We start from the raw sequence: 19,952 nt of genomic DNA on the forward strand, positions 1-19,952 counted from the left end.
ACACACACACACACACACACACACACACAAAGAAGTAATAAATAAGTGTTAAAGAAATAAAGGGGGAGCAGTGAGATGGCTCAGCAGGTAAAGGTGCTTGCCAACAAGCCTGATGACCTGAGTTCAATCCCTAGGACTGACATGATGGATGATGGAACTGACTCCCACAAGTTGTCCTATGACCTGAACATGTGCATCATGTTCAACATGCAAAATAAATGTAATTTTAAAATTTCAGGAGAATCGGTGAAACATAGTGTAGGTTCTTAGCACAGATAACTATGGCACAAAATATTGAAGAAAGTGGGCTTGGTAGGTATTGTTTTCTTCAGTTATGAAAGACTCTGATAAACATGTAAAGAAATAGGTAAATGTTTTTCTCTGTAATATCATGCGGAATTTACAGCAATGGTTTTATATGTACTGTTCACACCGGATACGCGCAATAACCATAACTGTGGTAAACAGGAATAGGGTAGCACTGAGCACCACATCACGGGCAGCAGCTAGGGCACTAGACTATGGGCGTGCGTGAGTGTGATCCCAGCCTCAAGGACATGCAGCGTCCACATGAACGGAGCTCACTGCTGACCCGCACCTGTCACACACCTGAGAGATGCCCAGCTACATGGCCTCACCACTCACTGTCTCAAGCATCAGAGTTACAGTTACCTTCTACAAAGATGCAGATTGACGTTTGTAATTGAGGCTCTTCGTTAACAGATTACTTGTAAAACTTCAAGATGTTTCAGTTTAACATCAAATGCATCTAGTGAGGCTTAATCGAGAACTAAAGTTAGAATGTATAGGGTTTCTGCCTGGTTAAATGCTTAAATCTAAGCTTTAAAACAAAAATAAAAAGTGACCATCTCGTGGCTGGAGAGATGGGTCAGTGATTAAGAGTACCGGCTGCTCTTCCATAAGTCCTATGTTCAATTCCCTGCAACCATAACCACCTGTAATGGGAACTGATGCCCTGTCTTGTGCTACAGGCATAATGCAAATACAGCACTCCTCTGCACAAAGAAATACTTTAAATGTGACAATCTACAAAGTTCGGGTAGCTTTACCTAAACTGTGTTTATTTAATACATCCTTTCAATCCAGGGCGGCTGCTGATTCTTCTCTGAAGAAAACATGGTGCTGAGGAAATGGCTCAGAGGTTAAGAGCACTTACTGCTCTTCCAGAGGTCCTGAGTTCAATTCCCAGCAACCACATGGTGGTTCATAACCATCTATAATGTGATCTGATGCCCTCTTCTGGCCTGCAGGTGTACATGCAGGCAGAGCACTGTATGCATAATAAATTAATCTTAAATAAAAGAAAGAAAGAAAGAAAGAAAGAAAGAAAGAAAGAAAGAAAGAAAGAAAGAAAATACGTGGAGCCTGCTCACACAGATTTCATCAGCACAGATGGTACTGTAAACAGAAATACTTGTGGGAGCTTCTTAAGTGGATAAGTCTTTGTCCTCACTGCAAGCATCTGAGTTTTGTTCTTATGTGATGATTTTTTTCTTAATCCTCACCTAGTAGCCCTCAGAAGCAGCTAAGCCATTCAAGATTGTGAGGCCGTATTATGGTCAAGACCATAAAAGCCTCCAAAAGCTCAAAAGCTGAAAGCTGGGGGAGCATCACACACTTCTAGGATCTGTGAAGCCTCCATGAGGGAGAGTCCATCTGAAAGTGTTGGATCCTTGGGAGCATGCCCAGGATAAGGACGGGGACTCAGGCTCCTTCTGCATCACTGTTTGCTTTGGGGCAGCTATGAGCTGAACAGATCTCTCCTGCAGACTATGGTGTCATAGTTTCAAAGCAATCGGGTCAAGATTAAAGCCAAAATAAAAATTTTCATATTTTAAGATTGATTTTTGTGGGAATTTTGACTGGATGGTAGCTATTTACTCACACTTTTTTCCCCCATGTTTTTCTGTTTGGGATGTCTGAAGCTTAGCGATATATTTGAGTGATATATAAAAGCCTAGTTGTTAAGTCATCTGACTGACTGTTGAACAAGCTAACAGACTGACAAAGTTGTGTGCATGTGTGTGCTTCATTATGTTATCTGACCACTTATACAAGAATGCAATACATGAGCTGGAGTTGAAAACCTAAGCAAATCTAAACTCTCAGATATTGACATACATTGTAAAGAGAAGCAGAACTGGAAAGGAAACATATCCATCTTGCCACAAAGTCATACTTTTATGAACTTAAATACTGTAAGAATGCTGCTAATAATTACTATTCTAGAAAAGCATTCCCATTCAGCCTTAAATCCTAGAAAACATTGAAAAATGACACTTATTCTTTTAGCACTGCCTCTCTTTTTTTTTTTTAACGAAGGAGAGGTTTTACATTTTAAAACAACAACAAGAACAGAAAGAAAGAGCTTTCCAGGGAAAGTAAACACATTGCCTAATAGTTAATAAAGAGATTTTCAGTGTAGGTGGGCGTGGCTACCTTTGCTTTGCACAGCTTCCCTTGTCACCTGACCCCACAGGACCACATAGAATGCCTCCACCTGGGATACTGTGCTTTATCCCACCCCACCCCACTCCCCGATGTGACTCATAGGACATATCTAATCAGTAAGAGCTGCTGAAGGAAGATGCAGCTTCCCCTAGGAAACGACCCAGAAGTTCAAGACATGAGTTATCAGCATCCTATTACACGCACGGTGACAGTAGAAAGTCACTTGAGGAATAAAGATGTAAGATCGTTGTCTATAGTCTTCATGCCATGTCCCTGAGACTTCCAGCTTGACCTGTCTCAGAATCGCACTTTGCGCCAAGCAATTAGTGTTGAAACTAAGATAGTGCTTGATATTCGCTGCACGTTTGTCAAGAGTCAGGTGCTGTCACAAGCACTTCGCTGTATTATTTCCCACTAGTCATACGCACATCCCGATCTTACAAACAAGGGAACTGAGGCACAGAAAGGTGAAGAACCTCTCCAAAGAAATCATGATGATGCTCCCTGTGTGACCTGGTAGACTCAAAACCAACACTTCTACAAAACAGACTGCTTTCTGACTAATTAACACTTCTAAAATAATAAGTAATCAATAAGGAGAGTTGTTGAATGGAATGGACTGACTGCACCCACGCTGTCTTACATTGCTATTTCTGTGTTACCACAACCAGCCCGAGTAAGACTGAACAAGCAGAACCAAACTGACAGTTAAGTGATTTCACAACTCAGCTGTGGCAGGGTTGGAAACTGGACAAGATCCTTGGGCTCTGGGAAGCACTGCCTCTCACCTCTCTGGGAAACCTGTGGCTAAACTGCAATTTCTCTGATGTTAAAAATAACATTGAAAGTTGGCAGAAAGGAAAGGAGGACGGTTGCCTGACACGCAGGTCTATGAGTCACTGCAGACAAACAGAAAGCCCAGGGGTCACTCACACCTGAAAACGATTGCTGAGTCACGTGGGCCCAAGTGGAAGTGTACGTCAAATGTAAAATAGCCTCAGTGAGTGCCCAAGAGTGTCCGTTGTACCTACACTGTTTTCTGCAGTAACCAGCTCTGGGCTGGACTTCCAGGTAGACATAAGCTGGACTTTCTTAGCTGATACCAACAGGTTGTTGAAGCAGTTATGCACATCAAAGTAGCTGATTCCAAGAAAAGAGCAAGACCCACCCCCACCCACCATGTGAAAAGCTTCCACCAAGCTAGGAAAACCTGCTGTATGGATAAAATAAAAAAATTATTCTGGACAGCAGATACTGCGGAAAGCAAACGTGTCTGCAGGAAACAGTCAAAAGATGTTGCTGCACATGAACTACAGAATGACAGCTCCTGCAAGATGCCTGGATCTTCAGATACACCAGCAAGATTTTTGACATGAATACAAACTCCAGAGATCAAATGAAAAAAATCAAAACAACTAGAGTATGAGGGTAAAGAGAAAGATAAGCCTACAGTTTTCCCCCTTCCAGGGAAAACATGGTGCCCACCTTCAGGAAGGAACCACCCTCTAAAGACACTAGCATTACGCCAGTGCTATTTGATGGCACTACAACAGGTCCTGGGGCTAGGAGGGAAACTGATGTTCCTAGGTCCCTGGGCCCTTGCTTGATTACCCAGCCCAGTATAAGGAGCTAGGAGTCCACCCCAGCAGGTAGTGACTGCGAAAGGAAGAAACACCCACTGAAGCAGTCCCTGCTGTTCCTGCTACTTCCCGCATTGCTGGAGCCCAAGTACTCACCAGGACAGGGCGATCCCCAGCTGTAACCCCACCTCCAGGAACTAGAGATCCTCTACCTGGTCTGAGACCACTCATGGGCCCATCAACCAGCCTGTCCCCTGATCAAGAAACACTGATGTACATGCCTCTCTTCATGAATCAATGTCCTACACCAGAAATTAGAGTTCTACCCTCCCCAGGAATGCATGCAGCAAAACACTAGGGTGTTTGTTTCCCCCTGTAATGCAAACTTATGAGATTGTGTAGCCTGTGAGTTCTCTGTACCATCTTTCTGTATTAATTATAGCTAATAAAAAATAGAGAGAGCTGGTGAGATGGCCCACTAAGTGAAGAGCTTGATGCACAAGCCTGAGAACACATGCTCTGGAGCCCAGCACCACATAACATGCAGAGTACAGAAAATGGATCTTAGCACTGAAGAGGAGAGACAGGAAGTTCTACAGGCTGGCCTAGTCAGCTAATCCAGCTGACTCAGCAAGCTGCAGGAACAAAAAGAGACCCTATCTCAAAAAGTATGTTCAAAAAAGATGGAGGAAGATGGCCAAATTCAACCTATGGCCTCTGCAAGTTCACACATGCACGCGCGCTCATGCACACACATGTGCACACTTGCACACACACATGCATACATGCTCGCACATATGCACACCTCTAAAAGTAAGCATTTAATATCTAATATCATATGATGAATACACTTGGCTTCGAAATGTAAATTAAAGAATTAAGAACATAATCATATGTCTACGTTTCTAAAGTTGAAATTTCAAGTTAACGTTGTATCTTTTTGAAGTGTTTGACTATGTACCCAAGGCTGTTTCAAACTTATCTTCTTCTTGCCACATGTTCCAGAATACTATTTCCTTTTTTTCATATTAAAAAAATCAATAAAAGGGTGCTTTGGAAGCACATACATAGGAACTCAGATGTAATTTTCATGAACAAATTATCCTGTTCAAGATTTAATTAAAATGTAGCTGGGCACAGGCACAAGACATGTCTTTAATCCCAGCACTCAAGAGGCTTGAGGCAGGAAGAATGTCAGTCCACAGTCTGCCTAAACTGATGTAGACCATGTCTTCAAAGAGAATTTTAAATACAATTTTAATATTTAAATATTAATACTTAGATATTAATTTTTAATATTTGAAGATGATCCTGATATATCAGTGGCAAGGAAGGCAAGGTCTGGGAAAATATTTCCAAGAGTGACTTCTGCAAGGCCTACCTTGTATGGTAAAGACTTGAGGTGAACTCCAGTCACTCCAGATTCCTGAGCCACCCAGTCTCTTGCTTCTCACCTGGACCTGGTATGAAGATCCAGGAAGCACGTTGTGTACCTCCAGAGATGCAGCTGAGACGATTTCAGCAGCCTGTGAAACGCCATGTTGAAACATTAGAGCATCAAGTTGATGTGGAATGATTGCCAAAACAGATACCATGAAAGCCTCAGCAAGTCTCAAAGTGTTATAATCTTAGAGATGAATTGCCTGGTTACAGAATTAAACCAGAAATCAGTGACAACATCAAAAATAAATGCTGTGCATCTATCAGTGAAATTTTACAGCAACTGTAGATCAAACAAAAAACTGTTATAACTGATAAATACTAACTGATGTCTACATGTTATCATGTCTATATGGTCTTTAGGATGTTTAAGTAGCCACTTTGCCGTCTGTTACACATCTGGTAAAAAAAAAAACGTGCAGAGGTGTAGAGAAGACTGTAGGGTCCCAAAGGAAAGCTACGCAGAAGAGGGACAGCAGTGATACTAAGGTCCTGACCCTGATGATGAACAGGGCAAGAGTCGACACACTGCTTATAAACCAGAGTGGAAGACATGAGGCCAAACCCTGCGAAAAAAAATTCGTGCAGCACACTGAGTTTTCTAATAGTGTGCTTCAATGGAACTCCCTGGTCTGTTCAAGATGGTGAGGGGAAGAAACGAGTCATAGGTTAAAAACCATGAAAAGCATAAGGTATACAATAGACAATATCAGGACCTCCATACTTACAGTCCCGTGATCTCCAATTTACTAATGAGAAAGCACCTCACAGTAGCCTTAACTCTGTATGGATACACCTGACACTAAGGACTCCCAAACTAATAAGACCTTAGAAAAGTAACATGGCTCTAAAAAGATTGGTTTTTACCTTGGAAAAATGATGTAGTGCTTAGGCTTCCTATTTGCCATGGAGGTTTTCATGCGACTCCACAGGCCACTCATGACCTCCTCTTCCCTCTCCAGCCCTGTCTCTGTTACCATCCACTGCCACAGTTGTATTCACTCCGCCTCTGCCATACAGGCCCCTGCATTGCTGGTCCACCTGCTTGTCACCCAGTCCCCCAGACACCTACACAGCGGTCTCCTTCAAATCCTTGACCCAGTGCCATGCCCCCATGAGGCCTGCCCCAGCCTCCACTTGCTGTGCCGTTCCTTCCTCATCCTCTTGCCCTGCTCTATGATCCCAAGGCATCTCACTGCATGTATGCCAGCACCTAGCAACAAGGAGGTGCTCACAAAGCATTTCAGCAGAGGAGGATGCTGACCGATTCCATGACACAAATGCATACATGGAGTGCTAGCACACTGAGCAGCGAAGAAGGCTGCACTGTCAACCAGCAGTCTACCAATGAAAACTGGTATAATTGTAAGTTAAAATCTGATAACCAGCCAGGCAGTGGCGTATACACTTTTAATCCCAGCAATCCAGAGGCAGAGGAAGGCAGAGCTCTGAGTTTGAGGACAGGCTAGTCTGCAGAGCAAGTTCCAAGACAGCCAGGACTACACAGAGAAATCCTATGTCAAAAACTTATAACCCACTTCCTTAATGTATAAATTATCTCACTATGTAATATTCTATAAAATCCCTTCTACTCTAAGAAGCACAGGCATATTTAGCAGGCAAGGGTAATTTCTATGAGACTTGGGAATCTTTAATTGCTTCTCAATTTTTCTTTACCAAAATATACTTACCTCTCTTCTAACTGTAGAATTCTCTGAATATTTCACTTGATATTGAAGTGGAAATGGTGCCACTGTTGGGCTGCTCCAAGAAATCTTTAAATTACCATCATCTGTGATTTCCATGCACAAACCCAATGGTGGATCAGGCTTCACTTAAGGGGGAAGAAAAAGACATTTAAGTCAGGCAATTTTTAGGGTAATCATATCTGAGTAAAATGAAGTTGAAATGAATTGTCAGCATATCTTGCCTTTCAAATACTTAAAAACTTCCCACATTCTAGGGCTAATTACAGAGCTTAGGCAGACATGCATGTTCAATTGTCCCTCTTTTACTGTATTCACCACAGCAAACCCCTGTCTTCACTTCTCTCCTTTATGTGGCAAAGACTATAAACCAGTAAATGAGAAGATCTTGATAAATGTGATTTTCTTCTCTACAAAGTTTGCCTAACTTTACTTTGCCTGATGATTTTCAGACTTACTTGCACTCTCTGCCTAGGTCTGGACACTGTGCTTGCCTCTGCTGCTCATGAGGACAACAGCAGTGTGCAGAACACTGCAGAAAGTGCACAGAGCTGGGCAAGAATCAGCATACTAATTCACATAAAATATCAGTCCAAACACACCTATTCCACTCAGAACAAACATTACCAGGCAATAAATGCACCATCAGAAGTGCCTGCCAGTCTATAGGTATAGGGGAGGGGTTTTCTAGCTTAATAGAGATTTTTAACTAAGTGAATGATTCCTGGGTTAAATGTTCATATGTTTATTAGCATTAATATATGTAAGTACTTTATTACTTCAACCAATAAGAAAACATTTTAAATATGTAAAGAAACCATTTAAACATCTTACAGGTAAAGATTATTTTAATAAATTGTGATTCGTGCCATAGAGAAAACTTAGGCAGCCATTAAAAATCATATTACAGTAGAATATGTTCACAAGGCTTATTACAAATTCATGCTTTGACTGTTATAAAACTTACTTTATTTTTATTTACATGTATGTCTGTGTGTACATTCATGTGCCCTATAAAAACAGAAAGTGATGTTGGAACCCCCAAGAATGAGAGTTACAAGCAGTTGTGAGCAGCCATGTGGGTGCATGGAACCAAACCTGGGTCGTCTGTTAGTGCTTCAGGAGCTAAGCCATCTCTCCAGTCTCCATTCTCATATTCTTGAGTTGTTAAAATTAGCAAATAGAATATATCGAAATTTTATTGTGTTCCCAGGACCAAAAAAATGCAAAAACTTAAAAATAAATGCACCAAATAATAGCAAAATTATATATAATTGCAGGCTGTTTCACATTTCCTAGAAAGCCATACTAAAATATATCTTAAAATGTTTCCCTGGCTCCCCTATGCCCAGCTCAGCACTTGCTGCCACTCACCCACTCTATTGGAGAAACATCTTCAGAAGAGCTGGGGAGACTTGCCTTCCACCCAGACCACTCAGCTACCCAACCTACGTTGGTCAGCTCTTCCTTAGCAATCACAAAGTCTGCTCCGATCAAGACTACTACTCTGAAGCAAATCTGATGGCATTTTCCAATTAAGTTTAGTCTGCCTCTCAGCACAGCATACCATACAGCTATATACACCCTATATACACAGTTTCTAAGACAACACAGCCTCCTTCACCCGTACTAATATCTGTTAGGTTTCTTTTTCTCCTGAATTCTTACTGGGTCATCTCATAGAATCCATATAATGACAACTCCCAAATATTTATCTCCCCTGAACTTTGGAGTCTTACAGCCAACTGTCTATTCAACACCTCATAGGATTCTAAGAGTCATCTCAAACACAAAAGTGGCCTTATTGCTGCATTTCCACCTAATACCCATCGTTGGAATTTTTAGGGGCAAACTGAAGGGTCCATTTCTCTCAGTCCTTCAGATCCTACAAGCAAATTCACCAGTTCCACATATCTTTATTGCTATAACCCTACCCTGGCTGGCAAATCCCTTCAGCCTCCTATCCAGGCTCTTCCTCCTACCAACTCACCTCTTCTTCACCCCCTAATAAATTCATTCTTTATGAGGTAGAGTAAAATTTGAACACACAGGTGTGATCATATGGTATGTCTGATCCGATCAGACCCTCAATCGAAAGTTTCCATTTGATTGGAATAAAATCCAAACTCAGGAACCCTGGCCTTGATGCCCTCTGTCCCTTAGTAACTCTGAGCTAATCTCTTATGAGTCCTAGTTCATTGACTCCATGCATAGAGACATCCTCCGGTTCCTCATCTCATCACAGAGATTTTTGTCTTCAGCACAGGGAATGTGGTCTTGCTTGAAACATTTTTTACTTTGACGTTTTTACATGCATACCTCCTTTTCACTTAGTTAATAATAAAGAGATCTTTGGCCATGATAACAGAAATAGCAATTCCCCAAATAAGTACTGCTACATGATATGTCTTAATTCTTTTACAACACTTAAAAATTGGGGGTACGTCAAGTTCAAATATAAGACATTTTTGCTGGGCATTGGTTGTGCACACCTTTAGTGCCAGCACTTCAGAGAGACAGAGGCAGACAGATCTTTGAGTTTGAGGCCAGCCTGGTCTGCAGGGTGAGTTTCAGAATGGCCGAGGAAAACTTTTTGATATTTTTTCTAAAATTATCTCTGCCTTAGGACAGAATTAGGAATTTCCGAATACATATAAATTAACTACACTACTTGGAAAACAAATTCAATGGAATAGTGATCTAAATGCTTTGTAAATTTACCAGGTAGAACCAGTTTTGAACAGATAAAAATATGATGTCAAATAAATGTTTCATTATTTTTCCCTGTTGACAGTGATTTCACAATTGAATTGCTTGAGTATTGTTATCATTATGTTGGAAAAATCCACACCTGTGTCTCTAGAGAGCAAATTACATGAAAGACTTAATCTTAAAATAAAATACTAAACAAGGGTTCAAAAGTAACAGCTTAAGTCTTGTAAAAAGAAGCAATGTTTGGAACTGTGTGGAAAACTGTGACAGATAAAAGGAAAAGTGTACTCAGTCACATCAAGACCCATGAATCAAAGGCAAACGTGGAGAGCTGCTGAGAGGGTAGGGAGATAACCCAGCTGGTAAAATGCCTGCCACGTAAGTCTGGAGCCCCAGCACCTACATATCACCAAGGCGTGGTGGTGTGTGCCCACAGTCTGAGTACTCAAGGGACCCAGACAGGAGGGGTCCTGGAGCTCACTGGCCAGATAGTCTTGCCAAATTGGTGAGCTACAGACTCACCGAGGCACCCTCTCACAATGAAATAAAATAAAACAAGGAAGCGCAATAAGGGAAGAAGCCTAACATTGACCTTCGGCCTCCACATGCACCTGCCCACACACACGCACACACATGAAGAGTAGCCTGTTACCAACTGAGAAAATTTAAATTTAAAAATATACAAAGCTGCTGAGTAGCATGCCATTGAACGCAATGTACACCCATGTATATATACTACTGAGAAAGTCCCTTAATACCCATCTGTGTTATCACAGTTATGACCTGAATATTTAAACTTGTCAAAGGAGGCTTGAGGATCCTAGCAATAAGAAAATTAGGTTTTCCACCCATGTGAGACTGTCTTATCCTCAAGCTGTGCAGGGGATGGATTGACTGTTTATTGGTCTGTTGCTGACTCTGCTCACTACACCAGCCCTGCTGTCTGAGTAGGAACTCTCCCCTGTTCCTCGCACTGTTTCCAACCCTGATGATAGTCTCTGTACACATGACTTTAAGATCAGCTTATTAGAAGAATGAATTCAGTCAAAAATTATTTTAATAGTTTTCAGAAATGGTTATCTGAGATGGTTATTAATTAATACACATCCATTCACTAAATCCAAGACTCAGAGAAGCCACAGCTGCTGCTTCAGAAGACCATTTAAGTGCTAACCTTAGAGGCAGTTTCTACTATGAGCACACTTGAGAAGCTGCCTATAGTAGTACACTTTCCATCTTTTCAGTATTGACCAAAGTGGTGTAAGTGATGAAAACCCTTGGTCCATAGGAACCTCTCAACCCCTTTCTGTGGCTGATTTTTTTTCAGGGTCACTGTCTTTCTGAAGTGCAACTTACCAATAAGCATGGGCTGCACTGCCATTAGGGGAGACTGGAAAGTCACACCCGCAGATATGATTTCCAAACACATCACGAGGGAGTAGTTGAGTCTGGCTCTTGGTACCGGCACACGGCACTCACATTCCCGGAGGCTGCAGTTGCACTGCACAGTCTGAAAGCTGTCTTGCAGGGGGGCCAAAAGCAAGTCATCTATGATGTCAGGCCTGTATTTAAATATAAGAACAAAATGTGAGGATGGGTGTGGAAGTACTGGACAGGTTTTGAAAGCAGGACATCAAATCCAGCTTCAGGACGGACTCTACCTGAAAAAACAAACAAACAAACAAACAAACAAACAAACAAACAAACATTAGAGTTAGATCAGATTAACTGTCAAGCCAGAGGGTCAGAAAGGCATTAACAAGAAAGAAAGCCACATCCCTGAGATAGCACCCACAGTGAAAATATCCTTTAAAACAAATATGAAATAAAGGCTTATTTATTTTTTTTGTCAGACAAAGAGTCATCTTCAGAGCTACATTATAAAAATGCTGAAGGAAGGTTTTGGATGCAAAAATAAATAAATAAAATTATAAAAATTCTAAAGGAAGGTTTTGGACAAAAAATAAATAAATAAAAGAAGCCTGAAATTTGGTGTCACACAAAGGAGTGAAGTTGAACTTCGAGGATAATTATTTATTGGCTAATTAAAGCAAAAACGGCAACCACACATTTACAGGGTATGGCATAGACTGAACTAAAGTATTAAGTACCAGCACCAAGCTTGGGAGAGCTGGAAGTATACAACTGAAGTTTCATATGACATACAAAGTATTACAGAGTCACTTAGATTTGAAGACATGTCATAATTGAAAAGCCACTAAAATACAAAGTCATGTAGATAAAGCTAACAGCCAACATAGTTGATTAAATGAAAGAATAAAAATAATCTAAAATAATGGAGAAATACAATTGTGTGGTGGCACACACCTTTAACACCAGCACTTAGGAGGCAGAGGCAGGCAGATCTCTCAGTGTGAGGCCAGCCTGGTCTACAGAGCTCGTCCCAGGACAGCCATAGCTACACAGAAAAAGCTTGTCTTTTAAAAACTGGGAGGAAAAGGACAAGAAATATTAGAAAAGAGGCAGGAGCCTTGACAACAGAGTTGGCAGCATGAAATGCAAATGATCTAAATGTTCCATTCATAAGGCAGTCAGTAGCAAACTGTGCAGAAAGTAGCACCAAATTATAAACCTCTCATAAGAACTCAATTTTAGCACTAAAACTCTAATTTAGTGAAGGAGATGGTTAGAAAAAGATATGCTATTTCAAAATAAATCAAAATAAAGGTGAATGGCTATTCTTATGTCAATAAAGTTGAATTCAGCACAATAACTATTTACCAAGGTAGAGAAAGTCATTCATAACAAAGAAAGATTGTGGAGGAGGTCACTAAAAGTACATAATGTGTATGTTCCCAGTAATGGCCAGAAATAGGTTAATTCACAATTACTAGTGAAAAGTCTAACTTTCCTCTAATAATTAACAGAAGAAATAGACAAAATAATTCAGGATTAAGAGCTGAAAAACACTGTCAAACAACTTGGCCCGTGTAGTGAGATTTGTTCTCTGCATCCTAGCCATAGAAGGTCACCTCACAGGAAGCCAGCGTTTAGAATTGCCAATTTGTGCAAAATAAGCCATCCCTTCCATAGGACAACGTTTGCCAAGAGCAGCAGAATTTCTGATAGGGCAAGGAGAAAGTAGAACCAAATATGACTTGCTACTATCTAATTAATTCTTACTTGCTTTCAAATGAAAAAAAAAAAGCCTGTTCATATACATAAAAATTAAATATAGTGTGAAAAAGAAGAAGAGAGGAGGACAAGGACAAGAACAAGGAGGAGGAGGGAGGGGCTGAGGAGATGGCTCAGCAGGTAAGTGCTTGCTACATAATTATGAGGAACTTATTCTGAATTCAAAGAACCCACATAAATGCTGAGTGTGATTCCGATTCTCTTACTACAAAAGGGAAGCAGGAACAGGAGAATCCCCAGAAGCGCTCGGGATGGCTAACCTAATGTGTTAGCAACAATTAGGAAACCCTGCCTCCAAACAAGATGGGATGTGAGGGCTGACACTCCAGGTTGTAGTCTGACCTACACACACACACACACACACACACTGCTACTATTTAATTCTTATGTATATGAACAAAATTTATGTAAAAGTACATAATAATGAGAGAACATTTGTCAAATTGGTTTTAAATTTGGCTTCTTTGCAAACTTAACCTTGAGCAAAATTTTCTCATTGGAGACCTAAGTATTTAGAACTTAAAATTCATTGTTAACAAGCACACGTGGTTCATAGAAGGTACATTCAGTCCTCTGACTTTTGATACACTCTTTTTATTCCCAGAAAAATCTCTATAAAACCATTAGCACTCTCTAAGCCAGGCCTAGGCTATATTAATATGAGAATACTACCAAAGTGTGGCTCCTGAAGTCCTGACTCAGGGAAGCTGACAGCATACCCTAGTGTACATCCTTTAAAGAGGAACTCTACCCACATTAGCTTTGCCAATTGACTAATTGAAGTGACAATGAGCTGGAAATATGCTTCCACAAAACTATACCTTGCTAATAACAAAATCAAAGATGATAGACCTCATTTGAAAAATTCAGCAGGTCTAAAGTCATGGATTTGGTGTCTTTTATAAATACAAACGTTGAGAGGCCAGCATCATCTATTTCACCACGACCATCTGAGAATCACCATTTATTCTGGGGAAGGAAGGGCTCCCTTCCTCTCTGAAGGCTGTAAGGCCAGGCCCTCCTTCCTGCCAGCCTCAGAGTCCATTCGGTACTTCACCCTTTTCTGCCAGAGAAACTGGCTCTTGCACTTTCATTTCCTGCCCAGCAGCAGCGGAGGGGACTTCGAACAACAGTGGCACCACAGCATGGGGCAATAGAATCTCCAGTTAGTGCAAAAAAATGGTGGGGGGGAGGTGCCTAGAGAGATGAGCGGTCCCTCCTTGGACATGCAGCCCCCATGCATCTGCCAGACAACAACAGTAGCCACTGGACAGACACACCTGACTGGGGACCTCCTAGATGAGTTCTATCTGGTGAGGACATCCACAGCTAACAGCCTTAGATTCCTCCAGAGGCAGATAAACTCTCTTGCCAAGTCCTGCTCCAAAACAGGAGATATAGGCCTAACGACTGCCATACATGTGGAGACCTGCAAAGTATTGAGAAAAAAGCTTTGTCTATGTAGGTGTATCAGACGTTATTGGAAACCATTGATAATACCCTCAAAAAACTTATGTGCAGACTTACCCTTGGAATGTCACCTACTGAGCAGTTAAGTTGGCTCAGCAAACCTGTATATTCCTGATCCCTGCCCTTTATTAGCTATCTGATAATGCTGTGTTTGTTCTGATTCTTGCACCCTGCTTCATCCAATTTTTAAAATGGGAAGTGAGCAATATCACTGAGGTCACTACCAGTCAGGTTCTGGTTCAGTACCAAATAGTCTCTAGCACAGAAGCACATGGCTAGGATGAAACCCCTCCTTCAAAAATTAAACAGAAGGAAATGTTGGGAAACCCTGTTGTTAAGGTCTATGTCTGGCATTTCCAGATAGCCTCAGAGCTCAGTATAAAATGACGGACTCTTTCTGTCAGCAGGACTCTCTCTTCTCTGCCTGATCTGGAGAGCCTGAACCCCTACATCCTCTGATGGATGAGTGCCATGTAGCCCCAATGGAAAAAACAGGTTTGACTCCCTTCCTCCCAATAGAACCTGATCACCTGCTCAGTAAGTACCCAGGGATTGCTGTCAATACCCACCCTATGCTAATAAGATGTCTTGGTGTCTTAGTTCTCAACCAATGACTTTTAATTGTACCTGGAGTTCTTCCCCCACCTAAAAGATAATTAAGTACTGTGTTCCCTCTCTTATGATAGGACTGCCTAATTGTATGTAAATCAAGTATCCCTAGCACCCCCAGCCCCATCAAATCAAACACATTCACCCTCAAAACCCCTCCCACAGCCCAAGGTTTATAATTCGCTGTTTCACACAAAATAAAGGGGGACCAGCATCATCCATTAAAAAAATGTAAATGCTACACCTGTATCTGAGACTCACTGGATCAGCCTAGATGGGATACACCTTACTTAGGAGGGGAGTTGTACTATACTAAGTTCTCTGTCCAAATAAATGGAAAAGCAACAAGGACAAGAGGAAGGAGGAAAAAGAAAAGCGTAAAGAGAAAGAAAGGAATCTGAGTATTTCTCATTAGTGATATAACAGCACAGAGGGGAGGGACGAGCCACACTAGCTTTGGACCACAATATTTTGACTATGTAACCTTTAGCCTTAGTAGACTAAATGGACATAGACAATTATGTGCTCTGTGATTTTTCTGTTTCACAATGATACATGCTCACCATTCCCAAACTTGTGTGCGCACTATGACTAAGCAAATAATCGATATATTTTCCTATTATAGGAAAGAGAACTAAGCTTCTTGATACTAAGGAAGAACATGGAGGGAAGGAGATGGGGAGGGGAAGAGAGAGAAAGAGAAAGGGAGGGAGGGGAGAGGGAGAGACAGAGTCAGATACAAAGACAGAGAGGCCATGGGGAAAAAAAAGCAGCCAGGTGTGGTAGCACATGCCTTTAATTCCAGCTCTTGGGAGTCAGAGACAGATGGAGGTGCCAGCCTGGTCTACAGGGTGAGTTTTAGGCCAACCAGAAACAGACACAACCAAGACAGAGAACTCTTTTCTTGGGCTGTGGGTTGAGGGTGGGAGTGGGGGGCATTGGTGTGAACACAGATTCAGTCAGTCACTATGGCTATGTGTGCATATAAAGATGTACAACCATACAGACTTGTATACACATGTATAACTGACTAACTGCCTCTGTCATCTGGATGGTTAGAAGCAATGCCATCTGACCAACTAAAGAAGCCTCCAGATGGAGTTTCATAACTACCATTTCCAATAAAATTCTACACGGCCACTTCTAGTGTAGGAAGAAGACGACAGGAGCACCCTGTAATGCTGGAAAAAGAGAGTTCTCAAAAAAAGATAGTAAAAAGGGATGGAAACATAACAGGACCCAAGAGCCAACTTGAACTGGCTCTCACCAGGCAAGCACAGACTAGTCAGTGTAAGGACAAAACAGTGGTAAATGGTTACACCCATAAAATTGAAGAAGGGAGGGTGAGAAGGGAGGGTGTGAAAAAGGGAGGGAGAAGAAGGGAGGGAAGAAGAGGGAAGGGAAGAAGAAGGGAGGGAGAGAAGCTGATGAAGACCATCGTCCATGCATTATCTAGATTATAGCCCTTGATAATTAGCCTTCTCTTCTACAAGCTTTTCTTACCTGGTATCCTGAGGAGGCTGATACTCAACTCAGGTGTCAAGGTGAACACATTGAAAATTTTCTGACCATGTTCTGGATTCAAGAACTTTTCCCATGAGTCTGAGCTCCCTCATACTCTCTACATTCCTCTCTTTGTCGTCTTAATTCAGCGGCATTTCCGGGCATGATGAATGTTCCCCAGCCCTGTACTGCATTCTGGAAATTTCTCCCACCCTACACAGGTAGGGCAATTCAGAGCCTGCTTTGTTTCCCTCTCTCAGGAATCGAAGGCCTATTCCACTTTCTCCCAATATCAAAAGAGTAACTTCCCGCAATTCACAGCTTCCTACTTGTCTATGACAGAAATGTCTCAAGCTCTTTTATTTTCTGAGTCATCTTTTTTGTGTTTTATATTAACTCTTGAAGAGAAAACGGTATTCGGCCAGTCTAAAACATTGTTTTTAAAGGTGCAGTGGATGGGGTATAGTTTGGTGGAAATGCATGATCAGAGAGATTTAAGTTGCATGTTGCAGTTATTATAATGTGTCTACCAGCAAAGTGAGAAACCAACAACCCAGGAATATAAGACATTGACAAAAATGAAGTCCCCGAGGTGACATCAAAACATAGATTTTAGGGCACTTTAAATTGTATGGGCACCAACAATCTGGTAGATTTGGTTGGGAGGCATAGGCATCCACCTATCTCTGTTTTCTCAGTGACAAGGGTGTAGACAACTCTGGGTCTCTTTAGACCACTCTCTGGGACACCAGTGACAATGCTGAATGCTATCTAGGCAGGATGGAGGAAAGGGTTTATTATAGATAAAAGGATGAGCACAATCAGAGGCAGGGACATTTTGCAAAGTGGAGAGTGGGCATGACCAGACTGGGCTCAGACATGTAAGGAGAGGAGTTGAGACCAAGTACCTCAAAGAGAGGTTTCCTCCCAGAGCCTTCCTGTTACCTCTGTGGGTAATCGGGGGTCAGGCACCTCCTCATAGAGAGGGAAAGAAATAGCACTGACTTACATCAATATTGGATATGAGCACAGCGAGGGGTGAATCTGTGCAGTGAAACAGTCTGCCAGGGGAAACTCGGGACAAGGATGGAACGTCTTTCTTAAGAAGATGCCAAAAAATAAAAAATAAAATAAAATAAAATAAAAATAAAAAATGAAGATGTAAAATGGGAGGGTTGCTTCCAAACAAGAACGGTGGCCTGATCCAAAAGACTGGCCAAGAAAGTAAAGGGTAGAACAAAAAAATCCAGGTAACCAAAAATGGATGGATTATATGAGGAAAGGCAGCTGGGGGAAGAGCATTAAATCCCCGGAGAAGAAGTTTAGCATGTGGGACAGGGTATACCAGCCATACCCTGTAAGAGGTGAGGATTGAGTGATGCCTGGAGAACTGGTTGCCAGGTGCACTTTGATATGGTAATGGACACTTCAGTTAGTCATTTGCCCAGGGCTTGAGACCTATCAGGAAAGTCAAGAATGCCAGACAAAGCACACTTAGACTCTGGCCAGTATTCGAAGTAGAAAGAAAAGGAAACACTGTGATGTTCTGAGTAACTCCAGAGAGATGAACAGACCACATGGCAGTGGCTCCATAAATCACTGTGTGGGAAAAGGGCTTCTGGGCAGAATAGACTATCCCACTAAGAGGCTAATTAGTGCACCCCTCAACTCAGGAAATATTAGTGTACCCCTCCACTCAGCAAATCTCCAGGTGAAAAGGGTTTCTGGCAAGATGAAAATGAGAGAATGGACTGGCCCACTGACTGACAGGACAGCTAGATTAACCCTTAAACAGAGATAGTTTAAAAGAGCAGGTCTCTCATAATTCTGGTTGTGAGCCTAACCTTTAACGCCGGTGCCATCTTAATGTTAGAGAGAGTTGTGGATGACTGTTCAGCCAGCAAACTATCTCTGTCATTTTCTCACTTTGGAAATGGATAACCTGCACTTTCTGTCTACTCAGGTAATTAATTTTATTTCTTCTCAAATCTTTGATGGTGTTGAAGACCAGGTAGCTCAGTTTTCCAATTAAGCTTAATGGTTTAGGGCTGAAGATGTTTTTAGATCTAGATAGATGTTTTAAGTTGATAAAGGTGAAATATGATAGATATTGATTTACATTCAGAATTTGAGGCGCACCAAGATAGGAAAGTTGTTTTCAAGGTTGCCAAGTACAAATAGCCAAAACACTATGAATGTAACACTTATGTAATACCTGATCATTTTTTAGTTCTTCTTGCTGTAGGTAATTGATTGTATATATGTGTAATAATATAAACGTATATGTAAAAAAAGAATAATAATAAAAATAATAATAACACCTACATTAAAAAAAAGACCAGGTCTCCCCAGGGCCAGAAGTCAAATTTTGATTCTGTTGTTTTGGTTTGGATTGGAGCTTTGTTGGGACAGGGTTTCTCTATGTAGCCTTGGCTGTCCTGGACTTGCTTTATAGAACAGCTGGCTCTGAACTCACAGATATCCATCTGCCTCTGCCTCTGCCTCTGCCTCTGTCTCTGTCTCTGCCTCTGCCTCTGCCTCTGCCTCTGCCTCTGCCTCTGCCTCTCCATGTGCTGGGATTACAGGCCCATGCCACTGCACCCTGCCTGATTGGTTTTTTTTGACACAGGGTTTCTTTGTGTAGCCCTGAAACTCACTCTGTAGACCAGGCTGGACTCAAACTCAAAGATCCACTTTTCTCTGTCTCACAAATGATGGGATTAAAATCACGCACCGCTACATCTGGCTTTAGAATCTGTTCTTTGTTTAATTGTTTATCTATTTAATCACTGTACAGCCTGTTCGAAGCCCACTCCTCTTCTCCTCCCAGTCCCATCCTCACACCACTCTCCCCCATTGCTGGGGTGGGTTAGTACCCATAGGGGGCCTCCCGTTCTCTAAGGAGAAGGGTAGTGGGTCCTAGAATCTGTTCTTTTGAACAAGAAGAAGAAGCTTTGCCTTAGCAGGCCTCCAAAGAACCCAGATACGTCCACATTTTCATGGAGCAATTTAAATTCTAAAGAGGGGCTTTTCTTTCTAATGTTACCAGTGGAATAGGAAACAGAGTCCAACGTCATGAGCGAAAGCTCCAGCCTCATTGGCTTACCAGCTGACTACAATGTGTCTAGTCTCACACATGAGGACATAGGAATTATGTAGCATCTAGTCACTCCAGAAATATTAGTCAAGAAATGGCTTCTGGGCAAAGTCACAGGAGAAACTGAGCTTTTAGAACAAACTGTGGTAGGCCAGTGAGGTAAGGAAAGGCTAGTGACCCTAGGTAACTTGAAAAATATGTCTGCTT

The 19,952-nt window shown here is 41.7% G+C and overlaps 2 protein-coding genes across 2 annotated transcripts in view; one reads left to right on the forward strand and one right to left on the reverse strand.

The window, feature by feature from the left end:
- The window catches only part of LOC311600663 (PRAME family member 12-like), a 300,082-nt gene that overhangs the window by 179,732 nt on the left and 100,398 nt on the right, over positions 1 to 19,952 (forward strand). The gene's annotated exons all lie outside the window — the stretch shown is intronic.
- Positions 1 to 19,952, reverse strand: part of LOC311599999 (leptin receptor-like) — a 58,056-nt gene that overhangs the window by 21,705 nt on the left and 16,399 nt on the right. Inside the window, exons 5-7 of the mRNA XM_084786180.1 lie at positions 11,267 to 11,472; positions 7,184 to 7,326; positions 5,434 to 5,578 (exon numbers count right to left, since the gene is read on the reverse strand). Of these exons, the coding sequence (XP_084642306.1) occupies positions 5,434 to 5,578; positions 7,184 to 7,326; positions 11,267 to 11,472 (494 nt within the window). The remainder of the gene's footprint in view (positions 1 to 5,433; positions 5,579 to 7,183; positions 7,327 to 11,266; positions 11,473 to 19,952) is intronic.

The sequence above is a fragment of the Acomys minous genome, assembly GCF_964271855.1.
Source record: "Acomys minous genome assembly, chromosome: 6".
Lineage (NCBI taxonomy): Eukaryota > Metazoa > Chordata > Mammalia > Rodentia > Muridae > Acomys > Acomys minous.